General features: G+C 42.5%; 1 protein-coding gene across 3 annotated transcripts in view; it reads right to left on the reverse strand.

Moving 5' to 3' along the window:
• LOC128697166 (neuroblast differentiation-associated protein AHNAK-like) overlaps positions 1-14,687 on the reverse strand; it is a 257,567-nt gene that overhangs the window by 12,927 nt on the left and 229,953 nt on the right. For all 3 annotated transcript variants that reach the window (XM_070104071.1, XM_070104072.1, XM_070104073.1), the window contains exons 5-6: positions 7,885-8,029; positions 1,074-1,279 (exon numbers count right to left, since the gene is read on the reverse strand). In XM_070104071.1, the coding sequence (XP_069960172.1) occupies positions 1,074-1,279; positions 7,885-8,029 (351 nt within the window). The remainder of the gene's footprint in view (positions 1-1,073; positions 1,280-7,884; positions 8,030-14,687) is intronic.

A 14,687-nucleotide genomic window follows, 5' to 3' on the forward strand; every position in this document is an offset into this window, starting at 1 on the left:
CTTATCCTGAAATCCACCTTCACGACACAGACTTCAGCTAATTACTGTCAACCAAGTGACAACATTTAACATAATGATTGAAGATGTACAATGTCCACCATATAATAGGTACTTTCTCTCTCATGATTAGTGGACAGAGCAACGAGCCTACACTACTTGAGCTGAACGAATTGTATGGGTCTAGTGCTCTACATAATTATAATAATATTATTACTACTATTACTACTACTGCTAATAATAATAATATTAATAGTACTACTACTACTACTAATAATAATAATATTAATACTACTACTACTATTACTACTAATAATAATATTATTAATACTACTACTATTGTTAATAATAATAATCATAATTTTTTATTATTATTATTAACACATTGGCAGTTTCCCACCAAGGTAGGGTGGCCTGAAAAAGAAACTCTTTCACCATCATTCACTGTAGTGTCAAGTCCTAAAAACCATTTGTCTCCATTCGTTTCTAACTAACATGCTCATGCATGCTTGCTGGAAGTCCAAGCCCCTCACACACAAAACCTCCTTTACCCCCTCGCTCCAACGTTTTCTAGGCTGACCCCTACCCCACCTTCCCTCCACTACAGAGTTATACACTCTTGAAGTCATTCTATTTTGTTTCATCTTCTCTACAAGTCCAAACCACCTTAACAATCCCTCCTCAGCCCTCTGGAAAAATTTTGGTAATCCAGCACCTCCACCTAATTTCCAAACTACAAATTCTCTGCATTATATTCACACCACACATTGCCCTCAGACACAACATCTCCACTGCCTCCAGCCTTCTTGTTGTTGCAACATTCACCACCCATGCTTTGCACCCATATAATAATAATAATCATAATATTACTACTAATAATACTGTTAAATACAGCGGATGTCACAGCAGCCTACCAGTTTCAGAACCAATTTGCCACTGGTTCAATCTCTGGTGAACTTATAAAAACTAACAATAACAGTAAATATAATAATAAAAATAATATCAATACTACGAATGATATTTATAGCAAATAATGGTACTAAATCTTGCTTTTATGATATGTGATGGTGACTGACCTTAGCCAGGTCATCAATGGACTGGCTCCTGTAGAAGGGATGGACTGGTCTGGCTGCTGTCACATTGGGAAGGCGACGCTCACTGCCGGAGATGGACTTCTCCAGCAGGAGAAGCACAGGGTAGGGTGATGCATAGCTGAGTAGCGTGAGTGCATCCTCGTGTACCATGTGTTCTGTGCTTACAGCTAGACCCAACACACGGTCACCTGTACAATATAATAATAATAATAATAATAATAATAATAATAATAATATTAATATATTTATTTCCACAAGTACATGATACAACGTACAGACCATAGCTGACATCAGTGACATATTATAATCAAAATAATAATAATAAGACAGAATGTAGGATTGTGGATGAGCAAGGAGGTTTCAGAGTGGGTAGGGGATGTGTAGATCAAGTGTTTACAGTGAAACATATAAGTGAACAGTATTTAGATAAAGGTAGGGAAGTTTTTATTGCATTTATGGATTTAGAAAAGGCATATGATAGAGTGGATAGAGGAGCAATGTGGCAGATGTTGCAAGTATATGGAATAGGTGGTAAGTTACTAAATACTGTAAAGAGTTTTTATGAGGATAGTGAGGCTCAGGTTAGGGTGTGTAGAAGAGAGGGAGAATACTTCCCGGTAAAAGTAGGTCTTAGACAGGGATGTGTAATGTTACCATGGTTGTTTAATAGATATTGGCAGTTTGGAGAGATATATTGTGTATTTTTATACGTATATACTTCAAAACTGTTGTATTTTGGGCAAGTCTGCAAAAACAGTGATTATGTGTGAGTGAGGTGAAAGTGTTGAATGATGATGAAAGTATTTTCTTTTTGGGGATTTTCTTTCTTTTTGGGTCACCCTGCCTCGGTGGGAAACGGCCGACTTCTTAAAAAAAAAAAAAAAAAAAAATAATAATAATAATAATAATAATAATAATAATAATAATAATAATTGTAGGTAGTAGGTTGGTAGACAGCAACCGGCCAGGGAGGTAAAACCGTCCTGCCAAGTGAGTGTAAAACGGAGACCTGTAATTGTTTTACATGATGGTAGGATTGCTAGTGTCTTTTTTCTGACTCATAAGTATGCAAGATTTCAGGTATGTCTTGCTACTTCTACTTACACTTAGGTCACACTACACATACATGTACAAGCATATATATATACACACCTCTGGGTTTTCTTCTATTTTCTTTCTAGTTCTTGTTCTTGTTTATTTCCTCTTATCTCCATGGGGAAGTGGAACAGAATTCTTCCTCCGTAAGCTATGCGTGTTGTAAGAGGCGACTAAAATGCTGGGAGCAAGGGGCTAGTAACCCCTTCTCCTGTATATATTACTAAATGTAAAAAGAGAAACTTTCGTTTTTCTTTTTGGGCCACCCTGCCTCGGTGGCATATGGCCGGTTTGTTGAAATAAAAATTAATAATAATAATAATATACTATAACAATAGTGATCTTTATCTCCACAAGTGCATGATAAAACTTACACAGACCATAGCTGACATCAGTGGCATACTATACAGAAAGTCCCTGGTTATGCAGAGCATTTCCTGCAACTTAGGTTAATTTTGTCCCCAGGATGCGACCCACACCAGTCAACTAATACCCAGGTACCTACTTGCTGCTAGGTGAACAGTGACAGCAGGTGTAATGTGACTAACACCCAGGTACCTACTCACTGCTAGGTGAACAGGGACAGCAGGTGTAAGGTGACTAACACCCATGTACCTACTTACTGCTAGGTGAACAATGACAGCAGGTGCAAGGTGACTAATACCACACCCAGGTACCTACTTACCGCTAGGTGTCTGGCAACATTGCTGGAACAATGTTGCCAGACCTAAAGTCGGTACCTGACCAACCGGGCTGGCCAGGTACCGACTTTAGGTGCTTGTCCAGTGCCTGCTTGAAGACAGCCAGGGGTCTATTGGTAATCCCCCTTATGTATGCTGGGAGGCAGTTGAACAGTCTTGGGCCCCTGACACTTATTGTATTGTCTCTTAACGTCCTAGTGACACCCCTGCTTTTCATTGGGGGAATGTTGCATCGTCTGCTGAGTCTTTTGCTTTCGTAGTGAGTGATTTTCATGTGCAAGTTCAGTACTAGTCCCTCTAGGATTTTCCAGGTGTATATAATCTTGTATCTCTATTGCCTGCATTCCAGGGAGTACAGGATCAGGAACTTACAGTCTACTTAACACTAAGGAGTATATCATAGTTGTACAGTAGAATATTAATTATGAATGAATCAAAATTTGTATAATACAAAGATATATTTATATTCGAAAATACTTTTTGTGAAAACAATGATTCAATTTTATTCGTGTCAACAATGGATAAAAGGTTCGAAGTGATTGTTTCAGTTATGATGTGGGAGTACATAAGTGAGTATGTGTGTACTGAGTATTTAGTATTTAGTCTAGGGTGAGTAAATGGCTCAGAAAAAGTCTTAAATTGATTTTCAGACCGGGTTACTTTAGTATCTTCTGGTAATGAATTCCAAATTTTGGGGCCCTTTATGTGCATAGAGTTTTTGCACAGTGTGATATGGACACGAGGTATATCAAAAAGAGATCTGTGTCTTGTGTTATGGTCATGTGTCCTGTTAAGGTTGGTGAGGAGAAGTTTGAGTGGAGGGTTTATATTTGCGTGTATTGTTCTGTGTATGTAGTAGGCACATGAATAAGTATGGATGTTCTTAATGGTGAGAAGATTCAGACTTCTGAAAATTGGTGGAGTATGCTGGCGGGAGTGGGAATTTGTTATCATTCTTACTGCTGCCTTTTGCTGGGTTATTAGAGGTCTTAGGTGATTGGATGTTGTTGATCCCCATGCACAAATTCCATATGTAAGATAAGGGTATATGAGTGAATGGTACAGTGCCAGGAGAGCTGATTGTGGAACGTAGTACCTTATCTTTGATAGTATGTCTACAGTCTTGGAGATTTTCTTGGTGATTTGTTGTATGTGTGTCTGGAACTTAAGGCAGCTGTCAAGGTGGATACCTAGGAATTTTCCCTCTGAGTCTTGTGACTGATGATCCATTTAGCGTAATGTTAATTGGATCATTTGCAGCTTTGTTTCCAAACTAAATGAAATATGTTTTATCAGTATTCAGGGTAAGTTTATTAATCATCCAGGCAGATATTTTCTGCAATTCGGCATTGACAATGTTTGCTAGTATGACTGGGTTTGGGTGGGAGAAGACATATGTAGTGTCATCTGCAAATAATATGGGTTTGAGTAGCTGTGATGCATTCGGTAGATCATTGATGTAGATGAGAAAGAGTGGTCTAATGTGGGTTATTTATTTATTTAATAATTCTTTGTGTATTAAGCCCTTACTACATTGCTTTTCATATTGATGTTTCTTATCAATGGATCTTAGCATGCTGTTAGTTAGCCATGGGCAACCTAGCCGTTTATTCATAATCTGTTTTGTTTTTATGGGACAATGTTTGTTATATGATAGTGTACTAACCTGGAGCAATGTAACCAGACTGTACTATGATAGTGTACTAACCTGGAGCAATGTAACCAGACTGTACTATGATAGTGTACTAACCTGGAGCAATGTTACCAGACTGTACTATGATAGTGTACTAACCTGGAGCAATGTTACCAGACTGTACTATGATAGTGTACTAACCTGGAACAATGTTGCCAGACTGTACTATGATAGTGTACTAACCTGGAACAATGTTGCCAGACTGTACTATGATAGTGTACTAACCTGGAACAATGTTGCCAGACTGTACTATGATAGTGTACTAACCTGAAACAATGTTACCAGACTCTACTATGATAGTGTACTAACCTGAAACAATGTTACCAGACTCTACTATGATAGTGTACTAACCTGGAACAATGTTGCCAGACTGTACTATGATAGTGTACTAACCTGGAACAATGTAACCAGACTGTATTATGATAGTGTACTAACCTGGAACAATGTTACCAGACTGTACTATGATAGTGTACTAACCTGGAGCAATGTAACCAGACTGTACTATGATAGTGTACTAACCTGGAACAATGTTACCAGACTGTACTATGATAGTGTACTAACCTGGAACAATGTTACCAGACTCTACTATGATAGTGTACTAACCTGGAACAATGTTACCAGACTCTACTATGATAGTGTACTAACCTGAAACAATGTTACCAGACTCTACTATGATAGTGTACTAACCTGGAACAATGTTACCAGACTCGGAGGCTGGGCCACGGTGAAGAACAATGTTACCAGACTGAACTATGATAGTGTACTAACATGGAACAATGTTACCAGACTGTATTATGATAGTGTACTAACCTGGAGCAATGATACCAGATTCGGAGGCTGGGCCACGGTGAAGAACAATGTTACCAGACTGTACTATGATAGTGTATTACCTGGAGAGAGTTCCGGGAGTCAACACCCCCGCGGCCCGGTTTGTGATCAGGCCTTATGGTGGATCGGGGCATGATCAACCAGGCTGTTACTGCTGGCTGCACACAATACAACGTACGAACCACAGCCCGGCTGGTCAGGTACCGACTTTAGGTGCTTGTCCAGTGCCAGCTTGAAGACTGCCAGGTCTATTGGTAATCCCCCTTATGTATGCTGGGAGGCAGTTGAACAGTCTCGGGCCCCTGACACTTATTGTGTTGTCTCTTAACGTGCTAGTGACACCCCTGCTTTTCATTGGGGGGATGTTGCATCGTCTGCCGAGTCTTTTGCTTTCGTAGGGAGTGATTTTCGTGTGCAAGTTCGGTACTAGTCCCTCTAGGATTTTCCAGGTGTATATAATCATGTATCTCTCCCGCCTGCGTTCCAGGGAATACAGGTTTAGGAACCTCAAGCGCTCCCAGTAATTGAGGTGTTTTATCTCCGTTATGCGCACCGTGAAGGTTCTCTGTACATTTTCTAGGTCAGCAATTTCACCTGCCTTGAAAGATGCTGTTAGTGTGCAGCAATATTCCAGCCTAGATAGAACAAGTGACCTGAAGAGTGTCATCATGGGCTTGGCATCCCTACTTTTGAAGGTTCTCATTATCCATCCTGTCATTTTTCTAGCAGATGCGATTGATACAATGTTATGGTCCTTGAAGGTGAGATCCTCCGACATGATCACTCCCAGGTCTTTGACGTTGGTTTTTCACTCTATTGTGTGGTTGGAATTTGTTTTGTACTCTGATGAAGTTTTAATTTCCTCGTGTTTACCATATCGGTGTAATTGAAATTTCTCATCGTTGAACTTCATATTGTTTTCTGCAGCCCATTGAAAGATTTGGTTGATGTCCGCCTGGAGCCTTGCAGTGTCTGCAATGGAAGACACTGTCATGCAGATTCGGGTGTCATCTGCAAAGGAAGACACGGTGCTGTGGCTGACATCCTTGTCTATGTCGGATATGAGGATGAGGAACAAGATGGGAGCGAGTACTGTGCCTTGTGGAACAGAGCTTTTCACCGTAGCTGCCTCAGACTTTACTCTGTTGACTACTACTCTTTGTGTTCTGTTTGTGAGGAAATTATAGATCCATCTACCAACTTTTCCTGTTATTCCTTTAGCACACATTTTAAGTGCTATTACGCCATGGTCACACTTGTCGAAGGCTTTTGCAAAGTCTGTATATATTACATCTGCATTCTTTTTGTCTTCTAGTGCATCTAGGACCTTGTCGTAATGATCCAGTAGTTGGGACAGACAGGAGTGACCTGTTCTAAACCCATGTTGCCCTGGGTTGTGTAACTGATGGGTACCAAGATGGGTGGCGATCTTGCTTCTTAGGACCCTTTCAAAGATTTTTATGATATGGGATGTTACTAGACTGTACTATGATAGTGTACTAACCTGGAACAATGTTACCAGACTGTACTATGATAGTGTACTAACCTGGAACAATGTTACCAGACTGTACTATGATAGTGTACTAACCTGGAACAATGTTACCAGACTGTACTATGATAGTGTACTAACCTGGAACAATGTTCCCAGACTGTACTATGATAGTGTACTAACCTGGAACAATGTTACCAGACTGTACTATGATAGTGTACTAACCTGGAACAATGTTACCAGACTGTACTATGATAGTGTACTAACCTGGAACAATGTTACCAGACTGTACTATGATAGTGTACTAACCTGGAACAATGTTACCAGACTGTACTATGATAGTGTACTAACCTGGAACAATGTTACCAGACTGTACTATGATAGTGTACTAACCTGGAGCAATGTTACCAGACTATACTATGATAGTGTACTAACCTGGAACAATGTTACCAGACTGTACTATGATATTGTACTAACCTGGAACAATGTTACCAGACTGTACTATGATAGTGTACTAACCTGGAGCAATGTTACCAGACTCGGAGGCTGGTCCACGGTGAAGAACAATGTTACCAGACTGTACTATGATAGTGTACTAACCTGGAACAATGTTACCAGACTCGGAGGCTGGGCCACGGTGAAGAACAATGTTACCAGACTGTACTATGATAGTGTGTACTAACCTGGAGCAATGTTACCAGACTCGGAGGCTGGGCCACGGTGAAGAACAATGTTACCAGACTGTACTATGATAGTGTACTAACCTGGAGTTAGTTAGTTAGTTTAATATGTTTATTATGCACCCCATACCCATCCTGTACGAACCTGGAGCAATGTTACCAGAGTCGGAGGCTGGGCCACGGTGAAGAACAATGTTACCAGACTGAACTATGATAGTGTACTAACCTGGAACAATGTTACCAGACTCGGAGGCTGGGCCACGGTGAAGAACAATGTTACCAGACTGTACTATGATAGTGTACTAACCTGGAGCAATGTTACCAGACTCGGAGGCAGGGCCACGGTGCAAAACGTCCTTAACAAAGATTCCATCTCTCATGTTGCCAGATATGTTGAAGCCAAGACCAGTGAAGTCATGACCTCGCAGAGGCACTGCTACCACCACAGGTTCCTGTAAAACACCATAAACACCGTCACACAACACAAACACCGTCACACGTGGCACTGCTACCACCACAGGTTCCTGTAAAACACCATAAACACCGTCACACAACACAAACACCGTCACACGTGGCACTGCTACCACAACAGGTTCCTGTAAAACACCATAAACACCGTCACACAACACAAACACCGTCACACGTGGCACTGCTACCACCACAGGTTCCTGTAAAACACCATAAACACCGTCACACAACACAAACACCGTCACACGTGGCACTGCTACCACCACAGGTTCCTGTAAAACACCACAAACACCGTCACACAACACAAACACCGTCACACAACACAAACACCGTCACACGTGGCACTGCTACCACCACAGGTTCCTGTAAAACACCACAAACACCGTCACACGTGGCACTGCTACCACCACAGGTTCCTGTAAAACACCACAAACACCGTCACAAAACACAAACACCGTCACACGTGGCACTGCTACCACCACAGGTTCCTGTAAAACACCACAAACACCGTCACACAACACAAACACCGTCACACGTGGCACTGCTACCACCACAGGTTCCTGTAAAACGCCGTCACACACAACACAAACACCGTCACATGCAACACAAACATCGTCACACACAACAAAAACACCGTCACACAACACAAACATCGTCACAACACAAACACCGTCACACAACACAAACACCGTCACACACAACACAAACACCGTCACGCACAACACAAATACCATCACACACAACACAAACACCGTCACACAACAAAAACACCGCATGACACACAACACAAACACCGTCACACAACAAAAACACCGCATGACACATAACACAAACACCGTCACACAACACAAACGCCGCGTCACACACAACACAAACACCGTCACACAACACAAACACCGTCACACACAACACAAACACCGTCACACACAACACAAACACCGTCACACACAACACAAACACCGTCACACAACACAAACACCGTCACACAACACAAACACCGTAACACAACACAAACACCGTCACACAACACAAACACCGTAACACAACACAAACACCGTCACACAACACAAACACCGTCACACACAACACAAACACCGTCACACAACACAAACACCGCCACACAACACAAACACCGTAACACAACACAAACACCGTCACACAACACAACCACCGTAACATAACACAAACACCGTAACACAACACAAACACCGTAACACAACACAAACACCGTAACACAACACAAACACCGTCACACAACACAAACACCGTCACACAACACAAACACCGTAACACAACACAAACACCGTCACACACAACACAAACACCGTCACACAACACAAACACCGTCACACAACACAAACGCCGCGTCACACACAACACAAACACCGTCACACAACACAAACACCATCACACACAACACAAACACCGTCACACAACAAAAACACCGCATGACACACAACACAAACACCGTCACACAACACAAACGCCGCGTCACACACAACACAAACACCGTCACACAACACAAACGCCGCGTCACACACAACACAAACACCGTAACACAACACAAACACCGTCACACAACACAAACACCGTCACACAACACAAACACCGTAACACAACACAAACACCGTAACACAACACAAACACCGTCACACACAACACAAACACCGTCACACAACACAAACACCGCCACACAACACAAACACCGTAACACAACACAAGTCACACAACACAACCACCGTAACACAACACAAACACCGTAACACAACACAAACACCGTAACACAACACAAACACCGTCACACAACACAAACACCGTCACACAACACAAACACCGTAACACAACACAAACACCGTCACACAACACAAACACCGTCACACACAACACAAACACCGTCACATGCAACACAAACATCGTCACACACAACAAAAACACTGTCACACAACACAAACACCGTCACACAACACAAACACCGTCACACACAACACAAACACCGTCACGCACAACACAAATACTATCACACACAACACAAACACCGTCACACAACAAAAACACCGCATGACACACAACACAAACACCGTCACACAACAAAAACACCGCATGACACACAACACAAACACCGTCACACAACACAAACTCCGCGTCACACACAACACAAACACCGTCACACAACACAAACACCGTCACACACAACACAAACACCGTCACACACAACACAAACACCGTCACACACAACACAAACACCGTCACACAACACAAACACCGTCACACAACACAAACACCGTCACACAACACAAACACCGTAACACAACACAAACACCGTCACACACAACAAAAACACCGTCACACAACACAAACACCGCCACACAACACAAACACCGTAACACAACACAAACACCGTCACACAACACAACCACCGTAACACAACACAAACACCGTAACACAACACAAACACCGTCACACAACACAAACACCGTCACACAACACAAACACCGTCACACACAACACAAACACCGTCACACAACACAAACACCGTCACACAACACAAACGCCGCGTCACACACAACACAAACACCGTCACACAACAAAAACACCGTCACACACAACACAAACACCGTCACACAACAAAAACACCGCATGACACACAACAAACACCGTCACACAACACAAACGCCGCGTCACACACAACACAAACACCGTCACACAACACAAACACCGTCACACAACACAAACGCCGCGTCACACACAACACAAACACCGTCACACAACACAAACACCGTCACACAACACAAACACCGTAACACAACACAAACACCGTCACACAACACAAACACCGTCACACAACACAAACACCGTAACACAACACAAACACCGTCACACAACACAAACACCGTCACACACAACACAAACACCGTCACACAACACAAACACCGCCACACAACACAAACACCGTAACACAACACAAACACCGTCACACAACACAACCACCGTAACACAACACAAACACCGTCACACAACACAAACACCGTAACACAACACAAACACCGTAACACAACACAAACACCGTCACACACAACACAAACACCGTCACACAACACAAACACCGCCACACAACACAAACACCGTAACACAACACAAACACCGTCACACAACACAACCACCGTAACACAACACAAACACCGTCACACAACACAAACACCGTAACACAACACAAACACCGTAACACAACACAAACACCGTAACACAACACAAACACCGTCACACAACACAAACACCGTCACACAACACAAACACCGTAACACAACACAAACACCGTCACACAACACAAACACCGTCACACACAACACAAACACCGTCACACAACACAAACACCGTCACACACAACACAAACACCGCCACACAACACAAACACCGTCACACAACACAAACACCGTAGCACAACACAAACACCGTCACACAACAAAAACACCGCATCACACACAACACAACCACCGTAACACAACACAAACACTGTAACACAACACAAACACCGTCACACAACACAAACACCGTCACACAACACAAACACCGTCACACAACAAAAACACCGCATCACACACAACACAAACACCGTCACACAACACAAACACCGTCACACAACAAAAACACCGCATCACACACAACACAACCACCGTAACACAACACAAACACCGTAACACAACACAAACACCGTAACACAACACACCGTCACACACAACGCAAACACCGTCACACAACAAAAACACCGCATCACACACAACACAAACACCGTCACACAACACAAACACCGTCACACAACAAAAACACCGCATCACACACAACACAACCACCGTAACACAACACAAACACCGTAACACAACACAAACACCGTCACACAATACAAACACCGTCACACACAACGCAAACACCGTCACACAACACAAACACCGTAACACAACACAACCACCGTAACACAACACAAACACCGTCACACAACACAAACACCGTCACACACAACACAAACACCGTCACACAACAGAAACACCGTAACACAACACAACCACCGTAACACAACACAAACACCGTAACACAACACAAACACCGTCAACAGAGAGTTGCTTTAATGTTGATTATAAGTTCATAATCCAAGGAACTGGAACTGCCTTCCTCATCCTCGGATCAAACCTCATTGCCTCTTATGAACTAGCTGCTATATGACCCCTACAGGTCAAAATAATAATAATAATAATAATAATAATAATAATAATAATAATAATAATAATAATAATAATAATAATAATAATAATCTTTATCCCTACAAGACTGTGCTATAACTTAAATTGCCAGGCATACCATCTAAAGGGGACAAAAAGATACAAAACATCCAGGCCATGGGAAAACCTGGGTAGCCACAGCCACTCAAGAGGGAGAGGTTTTTTAGTGCCAGGAAGGAAAAAAAACTGGCAGGAAATGGCAGAAATCGTACACCAAATCCAGTCATTCCTGGAGTGGAACCACAGTCGATGGCCTCCACTCCAAACCAACAGATACAGATACTAATGCCGGAAAAAAAATCCCCCCCCAGTACCAACAATACCACCAGTCCGATAACATTCTTCTTTGCAAATATACAGGGTCTAAAGCCAGCAATAAACAACAAAATACCTTTCATCCGTGGACTGCTTGCAGAGGCAAAGGCAATGTTCGCGGCTTTCACTGAGACCCACATAAAGGATCACTTGGACAACGAAATATGGATCCCAGGTTACAACCTATACAGATGTGACAGAGTGAACAGGCAAAAGGGGGGGGTTGGCCTGTACATTGCAGAGTCACTTGTTTGCACAGAACTGCTTAATGCCTCAAATGACGTAGTGGAAGTTTTAGCAGTAAAGGTCGAGAACCAAAACCTAGTCATTGTGGTAGTCTACAAGCCTCCGGATGCAACATCCCAGCAATTCCAGGAACAGCTGTTAAAAATTGACCACTGTCTGGAAAATCTTCCAGCTCCTGCACCCAACATCTTGCTCCTGGGGGATTTCAACTTAAGGCACCTAAAATGGAGGAATATAGCAAATAATATTGTTGCAGTAATAACACCAGGAGGCAGCTCTGATGAAAACTCACACTCACACGAGCTTTTAAATCTCTGCACAAAATTCAATTTAAACCAGCAAATAATAGAGCCTACTAGACTGGAGAATACACTAGACCTCATCTTCACTAACAATGATGATCTGATAAGAAATGTCACCATATCAAAAACAATATACTCAGATCACAACATAATTGAGGTTCAGACATGTATGCGTGGAGCCTCAGACCGACAAAATGAGACTAGTCACGAGGGAGCATTCACCAAATTCAACTTCAATAACAAAAACATAAAGTGGGACCAAGTAAACCAAGTCCTAACCGATATAAGCTGGGAAGATATACTAAGCAACACAGACCCAAACTTATGCCTAGAACAGATTAACTCGGTGGCACTCGATGTATGCACAAGGCTTATTCCTCTAAGAAAAAGGAGGAGTAGATGTAAAATAGAAAGAGACAGGCGCTCCCTTTACAGGCGACGGAAAAGAATAACAGAGCGGCTAAAAGAGGTCAATATATCAGAAATGCGCAGGGAGACACTGGTCAGAGAAATAGCAAGCATCGAACTTAAGCTAAAAGAATCCTTTAGGAGTCAGGAATCGCGGGAAGAACTAAAAGCCATAAATGAAATCGAAAGAAACCCAAAGTATTTCTTCTCCTATGCCAAATCAAAATCGAGAACAACGTCCAGTATTGGGCCCCTACTTAAACAAGATGGGTCCTACACAGATGACAGCAAGGAAATGAGTGAGCTACTCAAGTCCCAATATGACTCAGTTTTTAGCAAGCCGCTAACCAGACTGAGAGTCGAAGATCAAAATGAATTTTTTATGAGAGAGCCACAAAATTTGATTAACACAAGCCTATCCGATGTTATCCTGACGCCAAATGACTTCGAACAGGCGATAAATGACATGCCCATGCACTCTGCCCCAGGGCCAGACTCATGGAACTCTGTGTTCATCAAGAACTGCAAGAAGCCCCTATCACGAGCCTTTTCCATCCTATGGAGAGGGAGCATGGACACGGGGGTCGTCCCTCAGTTACTAAAAACAACAGACATAGCCCCACTCCACAAAGGGGGCAGTAAAGCAACAGCAAAGAACTACAGACCAATAGCACTAACATCCCATATCATAAAAATCTTTGAAAGGGTCCTAAGAAGCAAGATCACCACCCATCTAGAAACCCATCAGTTACACAACCCAGGGCAACATGGGTTTAGAACAGGTCGCTCCTGTCTGTCTCAACTACTGGATCACTACGACAAGGTCCTAAATGCACTAGAAGACAAAAAGAATGCAGATGTAATATATACAGACTTTGCAAAAGCCTTCGACAAGTGTGACCATGGCGTAATAGCGCACAAAATGCGCGCTAAAGGAATAACAGGAAAAGTTGGTCGATGGATCTATAATTTCCTCACTAACAGAACACAGAGAGTAGTCGTCAACAGAGTAAAGTCCGAGGCAGCTACGGTGAAAAGCTCTGTTCCACAAGGCACAGTACTAGCTCCCATCTTGTTCCTCATCCTCATATCCGACATAG

This window comes from Cherax quadricarinatus, chromosome 89, assembly GCF_038502225.1.
Source record: "Cherax quadricarinatus isolate ZL_2023a chromosome 89, ASM3850222v1, whole genome shotgun sequence".
Lineage (NCBI taxonomy): Eukaryota > Metazoa > Arthropoda > Malacostraca > Decapoda > Parastacidae > Cherax > Cherax quadricarinatus.